Source organism: Humulus lupulus, chromosome X (genome assembly GCF_963169125.1).
Source record: "Humulus lupulus chromosome X, drHumLupu1.1, whole genome shotgun sequence".
NCBI lineage: Eukaryota > Viridiplantae > Streptophyta > Magnoliopsida > Rosales > Cannabaceae > Humulus > Humulus lupulus.
The window spans coordinates 218,268,544-218,296,389 of record NC_084802.1 but is presented as its reverse complement, the minus strand read 5'-3'; the positions used below and the strand labels follow the sequence as shown (position 1 = coordinate 218,296,389).

At 38.0% G+C, this 27,846-nt stretch overlaps 1 protein-coding gene across 1 annotated transcript; it reads left to right on the top strand.

The window, feature by feature from the left end:
* Positions 1-23,625: 23,625 nt before the first annotated feature.
* LOC133803125 (hydroxyproline O-arabinosyltransferase 1) lies at positions 23,626-27,846 on the top strand. Its single transcript, XM_062241074.1, has 8 exons — positions 23,626-24,331; positions 24,978-25,045; positions 25,150-25,351; positions 25,445-25,542; positions 25,629-25,698; positions 25,893-25,964; positions 26,129-26,242; positions 27,547-27,846. Exons 1-8 carry the CDS (start codon positions 23,930-23,932, stop codon positions 27,604-27,606), a joined length of 1,086 nt encoding a protein of 361 aa, XP_062097058.1. The 5' UTR covers positions 23,626-23,929; the 3' UTR covers positions 27,607-27,846.

Here is a 27,846-nt window from a genome sequence, read left to right as displayed (position 1 = left end):
AAAAATTTGTTGTACCAAATTATGAGCTCTTGGAGATTTGAGTTTCGTAAAAAACATCAGTGATTTGAGTGAAAATACTCATTAGTACAGAAGATTAGGTCATTAAAGTTTAAAATTCATACATTGAAATTTCAAAACTAGAAAAGCCAGTGTTCATTAAAGTTACTTAACATTGAAGCTACAAAAGAGGTACATTAAAATAAACCTTGAGATCGGCTCCATATTAGTAACAGTCCCATTTTACACTATGCATGGCACAATGGGAAGAGTACAAGGGAAGAAACCATAGGACTACAAAAGCAAAACAACTAAAACAACAAAGTCAAACCATAAATTTAAAAACATATTAAAAACAAAATAAGAAGAAGTTGGCCCTGCAGTTAAGTGCATGATGTAGATGGTGCCAATATCTTCATTCCCCACTGGATGAACCTTAGTTAAGATCGATGATCTCACTAGACATAGCCTCACCACGGAGGTAGTCGGTCGTCGCCTCCACAAAGGCTTCAATGGTTTTCACTTGGTGATTTCCTTGTGTTTGGAGTTTGTTCTGCTGGAACTGAGTCGATGCCAAGTCTATGCACCGCTTATGAGCCTTGACCAACAGTTCAATTCGAATTTTTAGTAGCCAACAACGTCCTTTCCACAACAACGCAGTTTGGGCATGGGTTACTTGAGCCACACCAAAGTCGCCTAGAACGGGTCGACATATTAGGGCTTTTTATGCAAGATGAACCTGGGGTGTCGAAGGTCATTGGGGTTACATGGTCTGGGCTATGGTTATCCATTATAGTAGGTGATTTTTTAGAGGAAGAGAATAAGTTTTTAGTAATTTATTTCTGTCATTTTTCATAAACCTATTATGTAACTTCAGCGAAGTTAATATTTATACAGCCACAAGTAATGTGAACTATAAGGTGAAATAAAAAATATATTATTTCCCTCTAATGGTCCGATCGGAACCTAACCATTATTTGAATTTTTTTTCCTTGAGGGTTTCTCATGTTCTAACCAATAATGACCAGACCTTATACGGATAATGACTATTAATGGTTGTCCTTGTTGGAGACATGGAAATCCTGTCCATTTTCTTTTTCAATATAGGATTGTGTTGTCATATCAATTTGTACCATATCCCTTTTATATAATAACATAAAAATGACTTTTTGTGCTTCATCCATCCATTTAGGGTATTAACTAAAAAGATGAACTAAAAAAATACAGAGTACTATGGCATTAGCTTCTACTACTATATATTATGAAAGATTATTAAGGTTAGAATTTAACTCTACTACTAAATATTAGGAAATATTTAGTAAATATTTAAAAAGATATTGATAGGCTTTTTTTATATTGTTAGTTCACCTCCATGAATAATGATTTCCATGTAAATTTGTTTTTGCAAATTCGTTTAGAAGTATAAAATAAATTATTTTTTAGTGTCCAAAAGTTGACACATTTCAAAAAATACCCCAATTAATTTAGTTTGATTTCAAATGGATGACAGCTAAATAAGAATTTTTAATAATGAACTCTAATGGTAGGTCGTATATTTTATTTCACTACAGGCATGTTATTTATCTTGAAACACGATTTTGGTTTTCACACACAATAATGGGCAAAATGACAATTGATTGTAATGGATTTATTTATTTAAAATTCATTAACCTTTTCACGCAATTGGCTATGTTGATAGTTGAAATTTAAAAGCTCCAAGTACTATGACAATGACAAGTTATGATTTTAAAGATACCTTTCAGAATTTGGCCAACACGTTGGTTTATGTGTTGGGATCCATGCATATACGTAGTACACCCATGAGATCAAATAGCGTGGAGCGAATTGCTTGTAAAAAAATTGTATTGCACCATAGTACATCTTATTATGGAGATGATTCAGACATAAATTTAGATATTTGTTTAACATAAACTACAAATAATTAGAAAAGAAAACTAGAAACAATGATATGTTACCAAATTGATGACTAGTTTGAGCACCGAGGCTTGTCCTAAGATGAAAAGGTGGGATCCACCACGGTTTGGAAAGATCACATGGCTGAGCTACCTGATCGCCCCATGGAGATCCTTTCCAAAGACCTCCCTATTCATATAGGGATCAGATGTCCAGATGGATCAATCGGACCAGCGATCATGTCTTGTTTGAGCACCGGGGCATGTCCTAAGACGAAATAAGGTGGGATCCACCGTGGCTGGGAAAGATCACATGGCTGAGTTACCCGATCGCCCCACGAAGACCCTTTCCGAAGACTTCCCTGTTCAAATCGGGACCAGATGTCCGGATGGATTGATCGGACTAGCGATCATGTCTTGTTTGAGCACCGGGGCCTGTCTTAAGATGAAATAAGGTGGGACCACCATGGTTGGGAAAGATCACATGGCTGAGCTACCCGATCGCCCCACGGAGACCTTTTTCGAAGAATTCCCTATTCAAATCAAGACCAGATGTATGGATGGGTCGATCGGACCAGCATTGTGTCTTGTTTGAGCACCGGGGCTGGTCCTAAGACGAAATAAGGTGGGATCCACCGCAGTTGGGAAAGTTCACGTGGCTCAGCTACCCGATCGCCCCACAGAGACCTTTTACATCGTATATTGCCCTTCAATTTGTTTACTACAATATATATTATCAATAAAATTGCCCTTTTATTTATGCTTTTTTTCTACAAATTATATATTATGATAATTAATATGGTGTATTTTGTATTAATTGGTATAATAGTAAGAATATCATTAAAGAACTATATATCATGTTAATTATGTTAGATAATAAAATAAGGATTGGAACTATATATTGAAGTGTTACTAATTAATTTGTAAATATTTTTATATGTCCTATAATTATATTAGTGGAGGGAAGTGAAAAGTAAATTTTTCTAGTTTGGAGGGAACTTAAAATTAAAATGCCCTAAATTTTGAATTTTAATTTTTAAAATTGAAAACCCATGTACTTTGTGATCTCAATCAAATTACTAACGGGATAAATGAGATTATGTGTTTAATGTTTGACGTGATGTGCACGTATAACAATGCACACAATTTAGTAACAATTACAATACCTCATCATACCCTTTGTTGTTTTGTATTATGTTTATATTGCTTGGGCAGATATAAATTTACTTGTACTATGTATTTAATTTAATGATATTATCTTTTTTTTATTAAGTTTAATGTGAATAAATAAATATATTATTTATCTGTTCAGTTTGATTTGACCTGACATTCATATCAGTTCATACTCTACAAAGTGGGTAGGTGTTGATTTATGAATGCCAAAATGGCTTATATTTCACATCCAAACCTGAAGTACAATTTTTCTTGAAGAAAGCATATCCCAACTAGCCATGGTAACTCAGGGAACATCTGATTCCAGTGAAAATCGAGTGTAAATTGAAACAGAAGATTATAAGTGGAAAGAGCACGAAACCCTACCAGTTGATGCTTTGAAGTATCTAAATGATCTTGAGAAAAAAAAATTGGGAGTCCGAACTGGATACATTACATGAGAGTAGCAACAAATGCGAGCTAGAGGCTGAGGTTGATTCATTGAAAGATAATATTGATGATCTCAAGGAAAGGTTGGAAAAGATGAAGAAGAAGGAGAGTGACTGGGATGTCGAATGAATTGGACTGAATATTTGCATCGCACACTTGAAACATGAAGTGATTACTGAATACAGGAGATGCCTAGAGGTGCTGGTTGGTGAGGATCCTCAATCTTCGATTATGGCAAGGCCTCGATGTCGTAATGAATAAAATTACTATATTATATATGGAGTAGAATCTATTTTTGTTTATATTGTCTTTTAAACTAGTATAGTTGAAACTGGTTATTTCTTTAATTTATGTATGTTGACAATGTTTTAATTATGAATTTACAGTATTTTGCAACATCATGTGATTTATAACTGTTGATTACACTGATATTTTTTTTTTATCAGAAGAAGAAAATATATTGCACCAAAACAAATTACAACCCACAGTTCCAACAACTAAGACTCAACAGCAGAATTACAAATGTTGAATATAATCAACCAATCTCTTCTCATCAGCTTTCAGATTAGATCTAATGAACCCAACCAATCTCTTCTCATCAGCTTTCAGATTAGATCTAATGAACCCAACCAACCTGGCTTTAAGACCCAAAAGAATCAAAGAGTTCAATTTCAAAATAGAAATTGAATAAGAATAAAAAACACAACAGTTTCTGTTAAGCCAAATATAGTAAACAGGAGCGGCTAGGACAGCAGCAACAATCCTTTAAATTGCTAGTATGCGGAAAAAAATGTCATGTATTTTTGAATTGCTACCATGCGGAATGAATTACCGAGCCTCTATATATTAAACTAATTTTTTTTTTTACCTAATATATTGGTAACTACATGTGATGTTTTAAAAGAAAGAAAGGGCATTATCAACAGTTCCACAATGGTGCAAAAATCTACACATAATCATAATATATCCCTATATTAATCCACGTGTCCATCCCCCATGTAAATTCATAATCATGTTTCCCAAGCTTAATTAACTATATAAATTCCGAGACATCTTCAAAATTGTTTAGGTTAGCAATAACTAGTTGGTCTAGAATGCTTCTCCATGGACAACGATGCTAGTAGTTAGCTCAGGATCCTAACTATTGCTCCACTCTGGCTTGTTTTTGTTGTGACATGGCTTTGATTCGAACCTTGTGGAGCCAAGACAACCCTAGACGGAAGTTCTATGGGTGTGGAAACTATGGAAGCTTCATATTTTAATTCTAAAGGTTTTCTTGCTTTGACTAGTGATTTAGAAGATCCACATCTTGTTCTACTTTTTCTCAACAATTTTTGGCAGGTCTAAAATGTTTTGAAGGGATGTGATTTCTTTTAATGGATTGACCCAGCTGTGGATGACAGAATGGTTAGGCTATTTCAAAGATTGGAAAGAAACATGGAAAGACAAAACCACCAAATTAGTCAACTTTGGAACCAAGTGTACTGGCTAAAATTTGTATTATTTTACTTGTATTCGCACTAGTGTTTAAAATTTTCAACTAATCATGGCTCAACTATGGTGCTTAGTTCGGTTTCAACTAAACTTAATTATGATGATTTATTTGCAAATTTGGTTAGCATCCAATTATTATATTTTACATTTGACAACTTTTATTGAATGAATAAGAAATAAAATAGGAGGGAAAGGACTATAGGGTGGCTACGAAGTACATATAGCCATGCACTATTCAACCCTATAAGTCACATACATGTAGCCTGCATGTACTGTATCAAATCGTACTTCACAAGTTACATTAAAATATTATATGAATTGGTGTGTGACAGCTATTATTGTATGGGCATGGGTTGCATGCTTGAGGACCTAAATCTCTCTTGATATGATAGAATTACTTATATTTGCTCCTAATTACATAACCGAATATGAACCATTTAAAATAAAGTTTCCTTCAACAATCTATCTTGGGAACAGGGAAAATGATGTGACAAGTCACATGGGATCACAAGGATGAGTATAGAAAGGGGTAGTTCATTATGCATTAGGGCATTAGACACCATGGCTAGTGAGGATGGTTCCTCTAATGATTTCAAACATGTATCTTTCTCTGAAATGCTTAAACAACCATTAACTGTGGATGAGCAAACGGATACGGAGTGTTTCTTCCCTAATGTTCATACCAACCTCCTCGAGAATGCTCTAACCTATCTGAATGACGTTGAGAAAAAGTATTTTGATATAGAGCAGGGAGACTTGGGCAAAGGAATACGCATCGCCCACCTAGAAACAAAGATTGCTTCTATGAAGGCTAGAATAACACATTTGGAGGGGGAGATAATGGATACGCAATACCGTTCACACACAAGTAATGCAAACTATGAGCTTAAGGTGAAGGCATGGGATTTTGAGCATGCAGCGTTGAAGCTAAGTATTTCTAAACTTAAGCATGAGGTTGTGGCTCAATACCATCGCTTGTTGGAGCTGAGGCTAGACAAGATGTCCCCAAAGAGGAAGAGGAACAGAGGAGGAGGTTAACTACCATTGTTAATAGTCAGCTCTTCCCTATTTTGAAAGCAATGTGCTTGCTAATTATTATTATTATTAAACTTGTTGTCTTTTGATATCTTTTTCTATTTGCTATTTTTAGACTTTTTTTTTGTTGGTCTGGGTAATATTATAACACATGGTTCTATTTTTATTAAGTTTCTTTCACATGGGTGTTTCATTCCAAGAACTTTTTAATCTATGTTATTTACTCTTTAGATGATTAGTAACATTCATGGCTTTAATTTGTTATGTCTGAGATAACTAAAGAAACAATGGTAGTTAGTAAAATGATTCAATGGCAAGAATGGACATTAATTTTTAGTTTTAAGTGTTCGTGTAAAATTACTATAACATGTCAAATAACAAAGTCTCCAATATACTAGTTGAAAATAAGTGTTCATAAAAGCACCATCAATACCAACTCCTAGTTAGCGCTAAATAAGGTCCATAAAAGGTCTACATAAAGCAACACTATTGTCACTAAAGAAAAATAAATAACATAGGGTTATAATACTTCGTAAAGTAGTTATTTATACTAAGTCGGACATGGCAAGATCAACTCCACTACTTCTATGTTTGCTTGATGTTTTGGATGAGTTCAGTGTCATGTTCTTGGCTCTATTATTCTTGATCGAATATCTTGAGTCAGTCTTTAATTTAGAAGGCGATTTCACCGGTGTGGACAGGGATTTGTTTGAGGTTAAGGCAGGGGCCAGTGTTGCTACCTCGATAGTATCATATAACTCTTTCACTACAGAAACTACTTTGCTCCGGGCCTTGTTGCTTTCATGAGGAATCAATGTCGTGGCAGTGTCGAACCTCGCTTATTCTGCATCAAACTGCCCAAATTGCCAAAAATTATTCACATTGATACACACACCATAACATGACAATTGGAAGCACAATAAATAAAAGGGAAATAAAAAATCATGATTAAGAAAGAGTATACCACTTCCATTGTTTCCTTTCTATCCGAAAAAGCTTCCATGAATTTCATCACATAAACTCCACAATCATAACCGTTGTCCTACTGCGGAACGTCTTTCACAAAGTCAACCTCCACGGCAAAAAACTAGAATTCTACTCCAAGTTTCATCTTCATGTCGAGCTCCAAGAGTGTATAAAGAGTTATAAGTTGTCATTATTCAACAAATTAGTTTCAATATTACCAATCAAGGGACCTATAACCATAGACTAAATAGACATTTATGTGAATGCTCTCAAATTGTGTAAAGAGTTATAACTTACCTTTTTTAAATCACATGGATAAACTAATAGCTACCAATAAATCTAAACATAATACAAGCAATATGACAGTACCATTTCATTTGTCTCAGTAATCCTAATATTATTCCCCACTAAACTCTTCATGGAATCTGATAGAAAAACCTTAGCCAGTTTCATCAATATATGGGCAAGAAACCAGTAGTTTCCCCTGCACTTTCTCAACACCGAAATGAGCATTTGCATGTACGATCTTAGCTTTATTATGATAGGTAAAATAAACTAGGTATAACCAAACATCTTATTTTAAGTTAAACAATACAATTACATGTTCTGTGGTCGCTAAATCTGCATAGAATATATTAGACCAGTCTTGTTCCATGGCAAACCTACTTAAGGATTTTGACAATCCAGAATTGGCGTGCTAAGCAAAAAGAAACATATATTTTATAAGTAGCATAATCAACCACAACGTCAGATTTGAAAAAAAAAACAAATTACTTAGGGATTCGCTCTATTACTAGAGTGTTTTACTTTTAACCATACATTTATACTACGTTATTCACTTACCGATATCCTGCATGGCATAAACTAGTGAGTACAAACTCCTTTTGGCGCCTTCCTACACTCCTTCAAGGTCAGCATATGGGAGTAGCAACTTATAAACTACACAAGAATTAAACGATGTTAAGTACATAAATCTGGAGGATAATAAAAAATTTGTATAAAATAAAATATATTGAGTCAGTACCATATCAAGCACCTCTGTCTTTGGTTTAAGACACAAAAAAATTCCACGATATAGTTCGAGCTTCTTAAAGCGCACCAATGTTCTCCTGCCAAAACAATCAACTATTATTAAACTTATATAATAATATAATTAGAGAAAGAAGGAATCAAACTCCATACACAAATGCCATTAATAAAAAATCTTCCTCGATGGCTCTACGAGTTAAAGAAAAAAGGCCCCACAGTTTTACCCTTCAAGCTCTTAAATTTCTTATGCCATTTTTGGTATGTTGATGATAAAAAGTGACCCTGTCTGACATCATTGATATTCTGCACACTTCGGTCAATAGCAGAATTTGGTCTATCGGCATCCAAAGTTTCAACTTCTTCTTCGGTACAACTTTCATTTGTAGCAGTGGGAGTAGGGTCTTCATTCTTCTTGGCAATCTTAGTTATATCCCTTGCATTTTTCCCTTTATCATTAGATGTGTCACCCTCGACCATCTCCTTCTCTTTAGAAGTAATATGAGTCTCTGAAGCAATGTTAGTGGTTTCTACAGTAATCTTACCAACTTCCTGCACAATTTGGTCGATTAATTTGGATGTTTCACATGATGCAATCTCCTTACCCTTCAGAGTAACAGACTGATCATGCACATTCGTAATGGTCCTATCCGGACTATGGCCACCCCTATCTCCCTCTACTTGATCAGGTTGTTCCCCACCTAAGTCTTCACCATCCATCGGTCCTCCATACACCTCCTGATCAGGAGGAGGCCCAAAAGCCGCCCACTCATCACAATATTTATCCTTCAAGTCGGCATCTCCACCATCATCCCCTGAGTCTTCATCAACATCAAATGCGTCTTCATTTTCTTTCTCATTATCACTGTCAGATGAGTCATTATCTTTTTTTTTTTTTGCTTCTTCATGTTTCTTGTTTTCCTCTTTAATCCCCCTCAAAATATCTTTTAGGAGAGACTCCTTCAAATTTGCAATCTCAGTTACTATCTTTTGTGATACCTCCCTCTGGAATTCATCAATAACTCTTCTCATGTGAGCATGGGAAGCTTCAAACCTTTTGTCCCTCATCCTAAGCTCATCCCTCAAGAAGCAATTGCAACATGTACTGAAAGAAGGCCCAAATTGACTGCCTGATCCTCCAAAAGGGAGTCCACCAACCTTTATAGATGCCTTGTAACTGGAACTAACAATAGGAACATGTTCCAAAATAAAAAAAACTAATTATTCACACCAAAACAAATTAAGACTCCATAGAGAACAAATAAAATAATGGCTTCCACTTACATTTCCCACCCAAGGACCGCCCCTCATTAAAATAAAGTCTTGTAGTCTCCTCACTCTGTCCGAGTCCCAAAAAGAAAGAGGACTAATATCTTTCTTCACGTAACCACGCTTAGTATGAATGTGATTGTAGTAGTACAACTACAATACAAAATTAACTTATCATCAAATTCAACATATAAAGAAAGGTTATGGTAAACTAACTTGTAGTACAATACTTTACCTAGAAAGATAAGATGCAACCAGGAATATGTGCTGCCGACTTATTCTTTCGGTCTAATTTCTTCTTGAAATAATCTTGAATTGTAGTCTGTAAAAAGTTTAGGACAAAGGATTCCCAGTTTCGCTTCTTGATCCTCTTTACATCACACAAAAGGGCAAGGTATTCCTGCCTCACATATACGCCTGAGGTCAGAACCAAAAAGGAATCAAGTGCAATCAACATAAATTGGACAATGAACTCATCATCCGCTTTGTCATATGTTGAAGGTACTCCACTTGTAATTGAATTTTAATATGATTCTCCCCTCCAACAATCAAATACCTTAAATGGTTGAACTCCTCATCATTAGAGTCGACAATATCCTCCCCACCATCTTTGATTCTCATTATATGCTCAAAAGATTCCACTGTAATGGAGTATTTGACACCACCAATGGTAAGAACAAAATATTTGGGACCAATATGCTCCACAATATAACTTATCAAATTACCCTTTACGTCGGTACGCCGGTTATAAGTAGGGAACCAAATCCAATATCTTCGATCACCTTCTTTTACACCTTGTTGAGATGGCTGACAACACTGTTCAGCTTCTCATGTGAACACCAACATTGAACTTGCTTGTTGTCACCATCGTCACTAGACTTGTTCGCATCTGTATCAACTTTCGTCTTCTCTACTTCTACAGTCTCTTTCTTTGAATCTTCACCACTTTTACTAGTTAATCCTTCAAGCATTAGTTGTGCAGAGTTTGCTAGATGAGATAACAACTGCGCCATAGAATGTGGATCAAGAGTCGATGCTTGTTAAAGTGTAAAAGTTAGAAAAAAATAAAATCACAATTTCACAAATAATTACATAACAATACAAATTTCAGAACAATAATATGTCCATATGAAAAATTCTTACTTTAGAAGGTACAACTTTCTCTTTTAGTTTATCAGTTATTTTGGATCGTTTCGATTTAGGCTTATTGGCACCTCCATCCTTCCCGAAATCCTTCCATTTTCTAGGAGACATAACTGCCATCAAACATTCAAAATTATCAAATAGATATTAATACTAAAAGGACAAAATTGCTCCGGTATGCATCCTAAACAAATGTGGATAATCAATGTTACACTCATGTACCAAATATGTATACAATACAGATTCCTCCAACAAATGCTACAACACATGCATATGACATTACTACTGACATGAAGGCATCGCTCATGAATGTTTAATTTTACACCTATCTGGCAAATATATATACATTAATCCCTAGAAAATAAGTTGTCTCTAATTTATTGGTACTGCCCTATATTTAATCACCATTTTTTATTTGTCAAACACAATGCCTATAACAATAATATAAATCACAAACTTCAATTAATGTTTATTAAAATGCAAAAATTAATGTATACTCATCAAACTACTCTACCCTATTAAAATTGAAGTACAAATCAATAGTGGTAACATACTACAAAGTTAAACGTAGATAGGGAAATATATATTTCTACAACCAAATATTTTATCACCACTTTTAATCAAATAAATACAATGTCTATATCGAGATAATAAATCATTGTAATATTTCAAATACATAATACACATAGAAGAAATCTATGTAATACCATTGTAATACTCTACCATCTTCAAAATATAAGTATAATTCATTAATTAAAACATAATATCATGCCCGTAATATTCGCAATACCACTGTAATACAAGCATCCACAACAAAATAAAGACTAAATGAGGGAACAAACTCTGTTTTGTCTTCCTAACTTACCAATTGAAAATTAACACCAAAAAATTGTTCATCCAATCCATCATCCCCACTTAAACCATACCCAAACCTAATTAAGTTTTCAGTTAGTTCCATAAACAACAAAATCAAAGTATATACCCCAAAACCCATTACCCATGACAGCATTCTATACAATATCGTTGTAATACACAATATCGTTGTAATACTGGCATCCGAAGCAATTTAAGATAATAACAATGTAATGCTAGCATCCCAACCAAAATAAACTAAAGAATCACAAATTAACTAGGTATTATATACACCCATTTGTTCTCCTCATTTCTAACCATAACTAACTGTCTAGATAATGACATTATCAACGAAAAAGATAAAAAGTATACTTTTTTTAAGAAACGAATGCCCCTTGCTTTTGAAATAAGTTCTATGCGATCTAAACAACCAACAAAAACAAAAGGTGTAGAATTTTAGTTTGACAAACAAATTACCCAAAAAAAAACAGATGTTACAACAAATTTTCAGACCAAAGCAAAGCTTACCTTAACAAACATGGATGAATGGCTTGAACTGAGTAAGGCTCGTTCAAATCGCTTGAGTTTGGCAGTTCTTATTGCTTCACGGAGGAAAAAGAGAGAAACCAAAAAAAAAACTTCTTCAATGTGACCAGATTTTTTTCCCTTTATGAGTGTAAAAATGATGAGAGTTTATATGTGAAGAAATGAAAAGGGCGATTGTTCATACACATGTCACACACCCACTAAATGTTGTCACGTTACCGGTAATACAACCGGTTACTTAATCTATACCCCTACATTTTATTATTTTAAGTACAAAAAGTAATAATATTTTATTCATTTGATCTTGTACCATCTTGTACCATTGGATCACAAAATCAAATGAGAGTCATCACATCCAACGATCCTGATTGAGGGTGTGACCGGTCTAGCCAAATCTATGGGCGTGACTACATCAGACTCTTATATAAATATATATATATATATATATGTAAAGAGAGAGAGAGATGTAACAAGGCTTATGATGCAAAACCATGAAAATTCTTTACAAAATGAGTTTTTCTTCACAGGGCAAAAAATCATGTAAAGTATGTAAAAACTAAAAAAATGACAATATCTTCATATTATTATACAACGCAATAAAATATATATTTTGTAGCCAACATTAAATTATTAAAAATAAAAATTAAACAATATAAAAACAATAAAATAGATTAAGTTCTTTTTTTAATATACTAGACCAATATTGTATAATAAAACTAATATAAAAATAATCAAATGAAAAACACTAAATGACTAAAATAATCTCATAATTTAAATAAACTTAATTAAAAATAAAATTATGGAATAAACCAATTTTTATACAATGGCTCCAGCAAAGCTGAAAGAATTGAAGATACAATTGCAAGAACTTCTTGACTTGGGGTTTATCAGGCCTAGCTACTCGCCATGGGGTGCTTCAGTTTTATTTGTGAAGAAGAAGGACAGGACTTTGAGGATGTGTATAGACTATAGGGAGTTGAACAAGTTAACCATCAAGAATAAGTTCCCCTTACCAAGGATCGATGACTTGTTTGATCAGCTGCAGGGAAATACGGTTTTCTCGAAGATTGATCTTCGATCTGGTTATCACCAGCTGAGGATCAAGGTTGAGGATATACCGAAGACGGCCTTCCGAACGAGGTATGGACATTATGAGTTCCTGGTCATGTTGTTTGGTTTGACCAATGCCCTAGCAGCATTCATGGATTTGATGAACAGGGTGTTCAAGGACTTCTTAGATTAGTTTGCGATCGTCTTCATCGACAACATCCTAGTGTACTCTAGTTCAGAGGCAAAGCATGAACAGCATCTCTGACAGGTCTTGTAGAGGTTGAGAGAGCACCGGTTGTACGCCAAGTTTAGGAGGTGTAAGTTTTGGCAACCCGAAGTAACATTCCTTGGACATATTGTTGATGAGGATGGGATTAAGGTGGATCCATCTAAGGTGGAGGCAGTGAGAGATTGATAGGCCAAGGAATGCGTCAGAGGTTAGGAGCTTTGTAACGCCCTGGATAGCCAATACCGCTACACTGTGTATTTATAAAAGTGCAAGACTTGCTAATCAAGTCAATAATTTGAAAATGTGTCACTAAACAAGTATATGCTAGGGTTAAACAGGTTTTGGTCTCAAAAGTTTCGTTTAATATAATTAAGTCGTTACATACATGGGATCCCAAAAGAAATGGTGTTAAAAAGTTGGATTACAGACTCCCAAAATAACACAAACATCTGCTAGCCATACTAAGGCAAAATGGATAATTTCTGGGTCACCCGTCCCTGCCTAAACCTCAACCGTGGCGGCTAAGCAGCCGGCCATGTACATTCCACGTGCAGAGCCCTCCCAATCAAGGCTGGTCAAGCTTGCCCTTGCCTTGACCTGCACCACGTAGCACCCGTTAGCCAAGGCCCAGCAAGAAAACATATGCAGCAAAGACAGTAATAACAGATTGGTGAATTCACTAACATAAACTCTCATCAAATAATCCACATTAATCGTTCAGCATACAATCAAAGTCATGGATGCAATCAAACACTTATAACATCATATCACATAATAATCAGGGCCGACAACTTAGGCCGCACCCTCTGTTTATCCCACTGACTCTGGCCCGCTTAAACCGAGCTCAGTGCATATTAAGCTGTCCTCGGCTACCAGTGGCCGAGCCGTGCCCTATGCGCTAGTGTAACCCTTGGCACCCTTAGGCTGTTGGTTCACTAAATAGCTTGCATGGCATAATACCATCTTTTCAAGCGTTCACAATAGGGAACCCTTAGTCCCATCACCTATATTCAACCAGGTGCAATTTTCTTACCTTTAATCTTTGCAGTTATCGCTTACGAGCAACACTCCTCAAGCACAATCCGTTCCCGAGCCTAAGCCTTTATCACCTAGTCATAACCAAATCATAGGGCCTCATTAATACTCAAGTTAGGGTTTCTGGTTACAAAACTAACTTCCGGGAAAACAAATCCCACCAAGCACGGTGGGGGAATGGTTCCCGAGCTTTCTAGGCTTGATCTAAGTCCTTAAAAACCCTAAAAGATCAAGTGGGCAACCAAGGGCTGCGGCCCTTGAAGCTTAGCCACGGCCCTAGCCTCAAAACCGAACCAAGGTCCTCCCAAGCAAAGACACGCACCGCGGCCCTTGCATGGGCACCGCGGCGCTCACCCCTGGCCGAGCCTCCTTGGCTCATCTTCATCCTAGGGCCGCAGCGCTCTAGAACAGAGTCGCGGCCCTTCCCTTCGAACCCAGAATTCCCACCATTTCTAGGCTTGAAATCTTAGCCAAAACCACCCTTAAGCTCCCTACTTCAACACCCAACAATCCCAACACTTTTAGCATGACTTAAACAACATAATTCCACAGAAAACCCAGCCCAACACACACTAGAATTCTCTTTGTAATTTCTGAAACCCAAGAACATAAACACCCAAAACTAACCAGTCAAGAACTCAAATTCAAACCTCTAATTCATGGAGTAAAGCTTACCTTATTAACAGAACCTTTCCTCTATCCAAAGTCCAGTTGATTCCCAAGTTTCCCAACTCAATTCCACCCTAATCAATAATTGGACAGCACCTCAATAACCAGTTGGTACACAAAGTTAAACTTCAGGAAAACACATGGATTAACCCTTACCTTAGTCTTGATTTAGTCCTGGATTGTTTACTGAGCTAAGCCTCTAAATTCCCCCTGAATTCCTCTGAATTCCCAGCAATCTACAGCTCCAATTTCTCAAGAATTTTCCTCTGTTTTTCCCCTTAAATGTTTCTTGAGTGTTCCTTGAGAGAGAAGTCTAACTGAGGAAGGAAATAAGTTGGTTTATATTTTTCTAAAGACTTCCTAACTTTTTTCTTACTCGCTAAGTTAATCCCAAGGCTCGGGGTGCCGGAAACGTCCCCTAGGGCAAAACAGTAAAATCCCCCAATATTCCCACTTAGACTTCCTAACCTCAAATATATCTCCATATATTTATTTTCATAACCCAATAGTCTAAATAGCTACCCGATACCTAAAATACCCTTGACTTATCCAAAGTCAATTATTAAATCCCGTTGTGACTTTCTTTTCCGCTATCTAGCTCTAGGATCGCCTCGCTCTGCAGTTCTACCCACATAATAATGTGGTTCTCACAATTACCATATTCACATATATCGCATTAATATCAATATAATCATACAAGCATTCCAATCATACGATTATACATTTAAATCACATTTAATCCAATAATTCCCTCATGGCACACTAATCAAGGCCCTTAAGCCTCATTAGTGAATTTGGGGTCATTACAACTATCCCCTCCTAATGAGAATTTCGTCCTCGAAATTTACCTGAATAGCTTGGGATACTGATCCCGCATCGCTGTCTCTAACTCCCAGGTCGCTTCCTCGACCTTACTATTCCTCCATAATACTTTCACTAATGGAATTTTCTTATTCCGTAAGACTTTATCCTTCCGATCCAAAATCTGAACTGGTCGCTCCTCATAGGAAAAGTCTGTCTGCAACTCCAAGTCCTCATACTTCAACACATGCGTAGTATCAGAAACATACTTCCGCAACATGGAGACATGGAACACATTATGAACTCCTGATAACGATGGTAGCAAGGCCAGCCTATAAGCCACCTGTCCAATCCTCTCTAGGATCTCAAAAGGTCCAACAAACCGAGGGCTTAACTTGCCCTTCACTCCAAACCTCCTCACACCTCTCAATGGTGAAACTCGCAGAAACACGTGGTCCCCAACCTGGAACTCCACATTCCTACGCTTAGGATCAGCGTAGCTTTTCTGTCTACTCTGCGAAGCAAGCATCCTAGCTCGGATCTTCTCAATAGCCTCATTGGTCTTCTAAACCATATCTGGCCCCAAATACCTTCTCTCACCCATCTCATCCCAGTGAATGGGCGATCTGCACTTTCTTCCATATAACATCTCATAAGGAGCCACTCCAATCGTGGACTGATAACTATTGTTATATGAAAATTCAATCAGCGGAAGATACTTACTCCATGAACCCTCGAAGTCAATCACACATGCCCTAAGCATGTCCTCCAATACCTGAATTGTCCTCTCAGACTGTCCATCAGTCTGAGGATGAAAAGCTGTGCTAAACTTCAGCTGAGTCCCCATGGCTCTCTGTAGAGCTCCCCAAAACTTGGAGGTAAAGATAGGGTCTCGATCAGAAACAATAGACTTTGGAACCCCATGGAGACGAACTATCTCCCTCACATACAGCTCTGCATACTATTCGACTAAATAATTCGATCTCACTGGTCAAAAATGAGCTAACTTGGTGTATCTGTCCACTATTACCCACACCGAGTCATGAAGTCCAACTGTCCTGGGTAATCCTCCTACAAAATCCATCGTAATATCCTCCCACTTCCACTCTGGGATACCCAAGGGTTGAAGCAATCCCGCTGGTCGCTGATGCTCAACCTTAACTTGCTGACATGTCAAACATCTAGACACATACTCTACCACATCCTTCTTCATCCCAGGCCACCAATATAATGACCGTAGATCCTGATACATCTTCGTGGTACTCGGATGAAGTGAGTATGGCGTAGTGTGAGACTCATCCAGTATCTCTCGTCTAATCCCCTCATCTATCGGAACACAAATCCATCCCTGATACCGAAGCAAGCCTGTCTCAGAAACTGAATAATCCTTAGTTGTTCCCGCCAAGACATGCTGCCTAACTTCCTGCAACTTCACATCTACCAATTGACTCTCCTTGATCCGCTCTAACAGGGTTGACTGCAAAGTGATATTGGCTAATTGGCCTACCACCAGTTCTATCCTTGCCCTGACCTTCTCATCAGCTAATTCCCTTGAGATCTTGATGGAACTATACAAATGTCCTGGGCCCCTCCAGCTCAACGCATCTGCCACCACGTTGGCTTTCCCAGGGTGGTAGAGGATATCACAGTCATAATCCTTAACCAACTCCAACCAACGTCTCTACCTCATATTCAGATCCTTCTGGGTAAAGAAATACTTCAGACTCTTATGATCGGTGTATATCTCGCACTTCTCCCCATACAGATAGTGACGCCACACCTTCAATGCGAATACCACTACTGCTAACTCCAAATCATGAGTCGGATACCGCTGCTCATACTCCGTCAACTGCCGAGATGCATAGGCTATAACTTTCTCATTTTGCATCAGCATGCAGCCTAAACCCATCCTTGAGGCATCACAATAGACCACAAACTTTCCTTCCTCCGAAGGAAGACTCAACACAGGTGCAGAAATGAGTCGTCGCTTCAACTCTTGAAAGTTGTTCTCACACTTCTCTGACCAAACAAACTTCTGATTCTTTCTTGTCAACTCTGTCATCGGTGAAGAAATCTTCGAGAACCCTTCTACAAATCGTCTATAATAACTAGCCAACCCAAGGAAACTTCGCACCTCCGAGGCGTTCCTTGGCCTCGGCCAATCCCTTACTGCTTCTACCTAGGACGGATCCACCTTAATCCCTTCTGCCCCTACTATGTGTCCAAGGAAAGCCACCTCTGGTAACCAAAACTCGCACTTCTTAAACTTAGCGTACAACTGATGCTCCCTTAACCTCTGTAGAACCTGCCGGAGATGCTGCTCATGCTCTGCCTCTGAGCTGGAATATACCAAAATGTCGTCAATGAAGACAATAACGAACTGATCCAAGAAGTCCTTGAACACCCTGTTCATCAGATCCATGAAAGCTGCTGGGGCATTGGTCAGACCAAAAGACATGACCAAAAACTCATAATGTCCATACCGTGTCCGGAAAGCCGTCTTCGGTATATCCTCATCCTTAATCCTCAACTGGTGATAACCAGATCGAAGATCATTCTTTGAGAACACCGTCTTTCCCTGAAGCTGATCGAACAAGTCATCAATCCTAGGTAGAGGGTACTTATTCTTGATAGTCAACTTGTTCAGTTCCCTGTAGTCTATGCACATCCTTAAGGTCTCGTCCTTTTTCTTAACAAACAACACTGGAGCGCCCCATGGAGAATAACTAGGCCTGATGAAACCCAAATCCAGAAGTTCTTGTAAGTGTATCTTCAACTCTTTCAGTTCTGCTGGTGCCATTCTGCATGGTGTTCTAGATACTGGTTATGTTCCCGGTGCCAACTCAATCTCAAACTGAATCTCCCTGCGCGGCAGCAACCCTGGCAGATCCTTAGGAAATACATCTAAGAACTCACACACCAATCTGGTCTCTCCCAGCCCTGCCGACATAACTCTAGCAGTATCCACTACACTAGCCAGAAAACCTATGCATCCCCCCTACAACAAGTCTCTGGCTCTCAACGCCGAAATTATGGGTACGCGGGGTCTAGACACCGCACCCACAAAAACAAAAGGGTCCTCGCCCTCAGGCTCAAAAGTAACCATCTTCTTTCTACAGTCAATCGTAGCCCCATATCTAGCCAACCAGTCCATCCCCAGAATCATATCGAAATCCTCCAAATCTAACTCAATCAGATCCACCGAGAGTTCCCTACTATCAACCATCACTGGCAGTGCCCTAATCCATCTCCTAGAAACTACCAGTTCCCCTGTAGGTAATAAAGTCCCAAACCCTACAGTCTGGTACTCACTAGGTCTACACAATCTATCAATCACCCTACTAGAAACAAAAGAATGTGTAGCACCAGAATCAATCAATACTGTAAAAGGAAAGCCAGCACTAGAAAGCCGACCCGTCACTACCGAGGGACTAGCCTCAGCCTCTGCCTGGGTCAAGGTGAATACTCGAGCTGGAGTCAAGCTATCCACCTTTCCTGCTTCACCTTTCTTCACCGTTGGGCAGTCTTTCCTGAGATGCCCTACTGCTCCACACACGAAATACGCCTTGGCCCGACACTCGCCCAGATGGCGTCTTCTACACCTCGGGCACTCTGGATAGGTCCGCCATGCCTCACTGCCACCCTGACGGCCACCCTGACCCCTCCTATCAGAACCAACAGCGGTCGAAGTGTCAGGAGCCTTTATCTTGAAGTCATTGGGGCCTTTGCCCCTACCTGTCCCTGAATAAGGAGGCACCGCTCTGCGGCCCTCACGCCTCACTGCACTCTCCCTCCATATCTTGTTCTCCGCTTCCTCAACGGTAAGAGCCTTCTCAATGGCCTGGGCATAAGTTGTTCCTCCAGGTACCGTTGTGATTCTGACATCCCGGGCTATCATAGCATTAAGCTCTCTGATAAATCGATCTTGCCTAGCAGCATCGGTAGGCACAAGATCCGGAGCAAACTTCGCAAGCCTATCAAACTTTAGGGCATATTCAGTAATAGTCATATTGCCCTGCACAAGACTCACGAACTCGTTAACCTTTGCTGCTCTGACAGCAACATTGTAGTACTTCTGACTAAACAAATCTCTGAAACCTTCCCAACTCAAAGTAGTAACATCCCTAGTCTGCGATGCCACTTCCCACTAGATGCGGGCATCCTCCCTCAACATATAAGTGGCACAGGCCACTCTATCATGCCCCTCAATCCTCATGAAATCCATAATTGTAGTGATCATAGTTAGTCATTGCTCGGCTTTCAATGGATCCGATCCACCCTCAAAAATTGGGGGTTGCTGCTTCCTGAACCGCTCATATAACGGTTCCCATCTGTTACCAACCTCCCCTGACTGCATAACTGGTACCACTGCAGATGGTACAATAGGGGCAGCACTCCCTGATGGAGCCTGCTGTCGCAGAATACGGATCTGCTCGTCCTGACTCTGCAATCGAGCCTGCATGTCTGCCATTAACTGCTGCCAATTCTCAAGGACTGGCGGAGGATTCTGGCCCTGATCATCACTCCCGGTCCCGGACCTAGTGCCGGCTAGTCGTGTAGATTTTCTTGGACGCATAGCTATCCAAGTCAATCTGCAAATAACGACTCGACAGTCAGGTGCAATTTTCAATTTTATTTATTTAATCAATTAATTAATTAATGGATAATTCAAAAAATTAGTTTTTAGATATTTTCATTAATAAGATAATTAATTAATTAAAAGATAAATTGTAAGTTGGTTACAAATTTATTTTTTTAAATTAAATATTTTCTATTTAAGTAAGACTTGTCAGAAAATATACAGACAATTTTATCTCAGTCATTCGCTCTATGAAAAATAGAACGATATTTTTCTACCTCTCCCTGAAAAGATAAAGATCAAATTCTCAGGCCTATTCTCTTAATCTCATGTGTTGAGTACATCAAGTAGAATCACAAATAAACTATCATTTATTCTCTAAGTGCCCACATACTTCTTGAGGTGTAGAGAACGCTGTGGAAGATCTTAGTGTGAGTACCTGAGAGCAGCTTTGATAGGAAGATCGTTCTTATTACGAAAAGATAGCAAGGACACTTGATAGGCTTCAAGAGGTATGATTTCTATTCCTATCTTACTTATGATTAATGTATGTATATTAATGGATCCACATATTTAAAGGTAGTTTAAATATGTTACAAATTTTTTGTTGTACACTAGGCCAACCCCACCACCATTCCGCTGCGTATTAGGAAACTCGCTGCTAACAGTATATGTGAGATTTAAATGTTTAGATGCATGATTATGTGGCATGCATAATTAATATGATTATATGACCATATGACATGCATGTTTGTGAGTATTATATATGCATGTGGGCCATTTATAGCTTATAAGGGCATATTTGTAATTTTGTCCCGTTGAGGGCATAAATGTGATTACATGTGATAAATTGTTGAGACCACATTATCATGTGGATATATTTGCAGTGTATGACTCGAGACGGTCCTAGTGAGCGGATTAGCGAAATAGTCACAGCGGGGATTAATACCCGGCTCGGGGGAGCCTGGGGGTATTTTCGGAAATTTAGAGGATATTTTGGGATTTATTAGATATTGGATGAATAATTGGTAATTAATTGGATGACATGATTAATTGGTAAATATTAGGAACATTTGAGGAATTAGCGGGGACTGGGGGAAAATGACCATTTTACCCCTACGGACAACTTGAAGATTAGTTAACCTTGGAGGGAAAAATAGTCTTTTCCTAGGCAGGGGATATACTCAGAATTTAGAAGGTAGGAGTAATTGGAAACTGAAGAAAAGCTCTCTCCCTCACTCTCACGATTTCTCTCTCACTCTCTCTCATTGAGCTTTGTGGTTTAAGGAAAGAAAAAGGGCAGAACTTAGGCCTTGAGCTGGTGTTTATTGAAAGAGAATTTAAGGGAAAGGCTGAGCTGAGGCTTGGAAGTCAGAGATTAAGCTTTGGTTTTTGGGGATTTAAGCTCAAGATTAGAAGATTGAAAGCTTATGGAGATTCAACAACTAATTGAGGTAAGGTTCTGAATCTTCATCTTTGAATTTCTAACTTGGATATAGATGAAATTGCAAGGATTTGATTAATTTTGATTTGGCTGATGAATTGGGATAGGAACTTCAGTCTGTATTGTGGTAGTTTTATATTAAAATAGGGGAATTAAGGTATTGAATTTGTAGCTAGTTTGATTATGGTTGGTGAGGCTTGTTTGGGTAAAATTCTGGGTTAAAGTTTAGAGGTTCTTGGCTGGGAAAAGGGAGGAGAAAACCCAGATTTTCTAGGTTCGAAGGAGGCGCACCGCGACCCAGCCCTGGCGTGTTGCGACGCGTGTGGCCATTTTGGCCTGGGATGCTCTCTGACTTGGGGGCGCGCCGCGACTCACCAAGCCAAGTCGCGACCCGCCTCCCCCTTTGGCTTGGGTACTTGCTCTCTGACTTGGGGGCAATTCGCGACCCACTAAGCCAAGTCGCGACCCGCCTGGGGATTTTAGCCTTAGAATTGTTAAGGCTCGGAGGTTCGAACCTAGTTTCTGTGACACTAGGTTTATTTGGATTGGAAGTTAACAATTACCCATTGGACACTGTGACTAGGTTTATCGCCAAGACTCGGGGCTGAGGATTGTGCTCGGAACCATTTCATTTTCTCCGTTCAAAATTAAAGGTAAGAACAATGCACTCTTGTGTGGCTATGTTGGGACTGAGATTCCCTGTATTTGAATACATATGTTGTATAACTATGATAATGCCATGTGAGCATGAAATGAACGCCCCAAGAGTGTCGGTGCTGATAATTTGTGCACAAGACGCGGCTCGGCCACTGTGAGCTGGGGTCAGCTAAATAAACACTGGACTTGGCCTAAGCGAGCCAGAGTCAGTGGGTTAAACAGAGGGTGTGGCCTAAGGGCGTCGACCCTGAATATTGTATGATGATTGTGATAAACTGTTTAATATAAATATGTTTTATGTTGTTAATCTGATGCTTATGGCTAGTTGAATATCTGGATGATTGACTTGTGATTCATTGATTGTCATCACTAATTATGTGTCGGCTATGCTGTTATAGCTTTCTTGCTGGGCCTTGACTCATGGGTGCTACGTGGTGCAGGTAAAGGCAAGGGTAAGATGGATCAACCATGAGTTGGAGAGCTCTGGGGGCGAGGTATACATTGTCAGCTGCTCGTCCGCCACGGCAGAGGGATGGTACAGAGACAGAAACCTAAAACGTGTATTTTGCCATTAAAGTGACCTTTAATTGTATATAACTATTTTGGAAGTTCGTAAATTTGTCCTTTAAACCCAGTTTTTGGGATCCCATGTGCTAAATATTTATTTTAATGAAAATTGTCTATTTATCACCAAAATCTTTTAACCCTAATTTGATTATGACTTTAGGATCACATCTTTATTCAAATGACTTGATTAGCAAGTCTTGCATTATTTTAAACACACACTGTAACGGTCTTGGTTATCCAGGGCGTTACATTGTTAATGCCCGTAAATAGTACTTTCAATCATTATAGATCTTACCATTTACACTTATCCATATTTGATGATAATTTCTTGAATTTTAGGTAAAATTTGTGATATTCATGCTAATAATATATTAAAGATTTAATAAAATTAGGATATAATTTTTTGTTTTGTTATTTCATCATTAAAACAAAACAAAGTAACAAAGAGGATTGCCTACTATTAATATACTTTGAGTCAAATTATCATTTAATATGACCCTATGTCCTTTAAAAATAAAAATAGCTTTTTTTTTTATGGAAAAAAAATAGTTGAATCACATTATCCTTGCTCCTTCGGTTCTTATCCTCTCAAAGAGCACCTTTAAAAGTAGATAGAACTGGCAATAACAACCCGGTACTTCATTCAAATAACATTTTAAACAATTAAAAGTATTTCACAACTAGTATAAATAATTAGATAAAGACAGGATATTTTAGACATATTATTACTGCGCTTTCTGTAAGAAAATAAAACTGAACATTTTACAGAATTGTAAAACTTTCTGAAAATGGAATAGCGTTAACTTATGGGGACCGAAATGGTCAGCCACTTTTTTCAACAACCGCCATTGAACCCGACTGCGACGACTTTCTGAACCCGATATTCTTTATATTTTTATTACTAATTATAAAAGAGAGAAAATAGAGAGAGGACCAGGTGAACTCAAGAACTGTATAGCTAGCTAATATAGATATATTATTATAGGTAGAGAGAGAGAGAGAGAGAAAGAAAGAAAGAAAGAAAGAGGAGCAGATTCAGAGAGAGAGAGAGCGAAATGGGTTGTGGGAATTTGTTCTTCAGCACTTTGATAACCTTCTCGGTAGCTTTGATAACATACAACATAATAATCTCAGCAAATGCGCCATTGAGGCAGGACTTCCCAGGTCCATCGAGATCTTCGTCGATTTCGATGGACCCCGTTATCAAGATGCCAGTGGAGAAATCAAAAGGGAAATCTGGGTCCAAGAGGCTGTTCCACACGGCGGTGACGGCGTCTGACTCCGTCTACAACACGTGGCAGTGCAGGGTTATGTACTACTGGTTCAAGAAGTTCAAGGATGGACCCAATTCCGAGATGGGTGGCTTCACCAGGATCTTGCACTCTGGGAAGCCTGACCAGTACATGGACGAGATCCCTACCTTCGTTGCTCAGCCTTTACCAGCTGGAATGGATCAGGTTCCTCCTACTCCTACTGGTTTTCATTCTCTCTCACTCTTATATACATATATAGTTTGAAAATGAAATTGTGTTGATGATCTGAGATTTCAAAATCTAGATTTTTGTCTGGTTGGTGTCTTGTCCTCTTTAGAAGTTTGCCGGCTCAAGTTTTCGTGAAATAGGGACCAAAACAAAATTAACTGAATTAAATACAGTTGAGAACTAATATTGTTTGCAGACGGACTAGGTTGTTTCAGCGAGAAGTTCGGTCGTTTTAAATCGACGTTGACTTTGAGCTCAAATTTAAATTAAAGTTCACGCTCATCTTGTTAATTCTCAGCCCAAAACGTTTTTGTGATTACAACTTACTTATTTTGTTTGGTGCCATATAATAATGATAATTACAACTCTCTACATGTTATTCCTAATATAATTCAATTAAATTTTCTGCATGAACTACTATTTTTTGGCTGTTGAGTTCATATAGCTTTTCTCGTTGTGGTGTTTTCTTTTTGCCTTTGCGCTATTTATGACTCCTCAATTACTCTATTTAACTCCCAAAACAATATTATTTATAGTGAAGACTAGGATTCAAAGCTGATAGCTTTCTTTATGAGCCGGAGTAAGTTTTCAAAGGAGCTAACTTCACATCTTTTCCACACAGGGCTATATAGTTCTCAACAGGCCATGGGCGTTTGTGCAGTGGCTTCAGAAGGCAGACATTAAAGAAGAGTATGAAATGATACGATTCCTGATTCAAAATTTTGATGAGTTGATTATCTCTTTTGCTTTTTGGTAGGGTTGACTTTGTTTATTCTATTCTGATGTGTATATAGTTACATACTGATGTCCGAGCCAGATCATGTCATCGTTAAGCCCATACCAAACTTATCTAGAGATGGGTTCGGAGCTGCATTTCCCTTCTTTTATATTGAACCGAAAAAGTTTGAGTCGGTCCTCAGAAAGTACTTCCCTGAAGAGAATGGACCAATAACTAAAATCGACCCGATTGGAAATTCTCCTGTCATTGTTGGGAAGGTATATGATTATGCATCTGAGTAAATTTTGTTCCCTTATGCTTTCTTAGTGTCTTCTTTTATAGTGTGCTAATTTTTAATCAAACATTATTAGGAAGCTCTTAAGAAGATTGCTCCCACTTGGATGAATGTTTCTTTGGCAATGAAGAAGGATCCTGAAACAGACAAAGCTTTTGGTTGGGTTCTTGAAATGTATGTTCTCTTTTATAAACTCTGTTTTCTAGTGACCTTGCACTTTGTCAATTACTATTTAGTTAATTTTGTATGGTGGCAAATAGGTATGCTTATGCTGTTTCGTCTGCTCTCCACGGCATTGGCAACATCTTATACAAGGATTTCATGATTCAGGTTTGATAACATTTTCATGATTCTAACTCAATGAACTACTTACTCCGTTTCGTTCCATTGAAACTAGATAGAACTTTGTTATTTGTTTAGTCTACTAGCAAGAGCGCATGTTGCCAAGAAATTTTAATGTTTGATAATAAAAAATTTCTATTGTGTTTAACAAATGTTTCTTGCTGTTTTCTGATGCATAACAGCCTCCATGGGATACCGAAATCGGCAAAAAGTTCATAATTCATTACACTTATGGATGTGACTATAATATGAAGGTAATTTATCATTTGTTACTGATCTATTTCTTAAAGTCCAAGATACGACTTTTCTGGGCATCTCATTTTGCTGTCTGCCTTCACTTTAGCAAGAAGTAAACAGTTTTGATGTTTTGTTTTAGTCTTGGTTATTAATAGTGACTACTTCATACTCTTATATTCAGGGCGAATTAACATATGGAAAGATTGGAGAGTGGAGATTTGACAAAAGGTCTTTTGATAAAGTTGCTCCCCCAAGAAACCTACCTCTACCTCCACCTGGTGTTCCAGAAAGTGTGGTATGTTTCACTTCACTCTCTAATACTATCATTTTGCTGCTTGTCTGGTTAAATCCAACAATATAAATTTAACAATGGGATATTCAACTTCTCTTATATCTAGTATCATTATTTTTGTTTTTTTTCCCTAACTTTGGAAGTGGTATGTATCTTAATTTCTAGTCTCCAACTCTCCAACATTTTTAGGTACAAGCAACCTTTTGCCAGATTACCTGTATAAGAAATTAATATAGGAGCCTGTTGATCATTTGACATTTTTGTTGAAATTAAAAGTTAGGAAATGAGGATGCATATGGGTAGGCCATGATCAAAACTCATAAGTTCAGAGAGAGTGAAAGACATTAAAAATCATTATACTCGAGTCATTTTCATTATTGTCAACTGATCCCCCCTTCCTGAATTTCATGGAAAAAAATTGACATAATTCTTTTCTTTTTCTTTTTTTTTGTTTTCTCGGTGAGTTTTTGGGGGATTGATCAAATCTAATTTTAAATGATATATTCACTCACCATCAATGTGGACTAGATCAAAATTCAAATTATTGATCCAGAGAACTAGTCAAGGTTGACACCTTATTTTTCTTTTTAATATCCCCTCTACAAGATTAGATGTCAATAAAAAATGTTCACTGGAGAATGGTGAGGTGTCAGTTGGTCAACTTTTGGTTGCTTGCTGATTATACAATATATTTTGGCTCTCCAACTGGGTCGCTGAAACATGCTAGCAGTTATAGTAGGAATGGAGAGAATACGAGCTGTTGACCATTTCTAATTAAGATTTCTTGAGATGGTTTTCTTTTACAAATCTTTGGCCACATCACCCGGTGGGGGAAGTAACCTAGTTTTATGGCTCTCCTTTACCTAATCTTGTGGAATGGATCTCATTGATACGCAAGCAAAAGAAGCTATGTCTGGTTGACTATATATGGAAAGAAAAATTAGTAGCTATAGAGGGAGGAGTGCTTAGCTTAGGGGGCTCTCCCTAGCCTAACTTAGGCAACTCTCAGTCATTGACTGGGTAAGGAAATAGACCTGGGAATGATTGACCCTTGGGAGTAAAGAGCTGTAGTAAGGACAATCGTAATCATTCCTATTGTTTACATACATAGACTTACAACTATGGTTGGTTTAGTTGTACAAACACTCCTGCAAGAATTTTATTTTATTTTTTAATTTTATATTACGAGATTAAACCTTAATCCCCAATTTAATATTCTAAAGTTGAACTTATAGATACTTTTACTTCTAAATGCGGTGCATCTTTCTCTTGATTGACCTTTTTTGTCATACAATTAAACATTGCAGGTGACATTGGTGAAAATGGTCAATGAGGCCACAGCAAACATTCCAAATTGGGGATCATAGGCGAGAGTGGGTTGAAGCTGTTGGAGGGAGGTACTCACTCTGCTGTATAGACCCTCTGTTTCTCGTAAATATGCCGTAAACCATGGATTAAAAGTTCAAACTCCGAGCCGAATACCCTGGTTGACTTGACATCCTATATATTTGAGTTTAAATACACGTGGACACTACTTTGCTCTAACTTTTATGCCAATTTATTGGTTCGGAGTTCGGACTGCAAGAGTTAGGCGGCTTCCCGTTTCT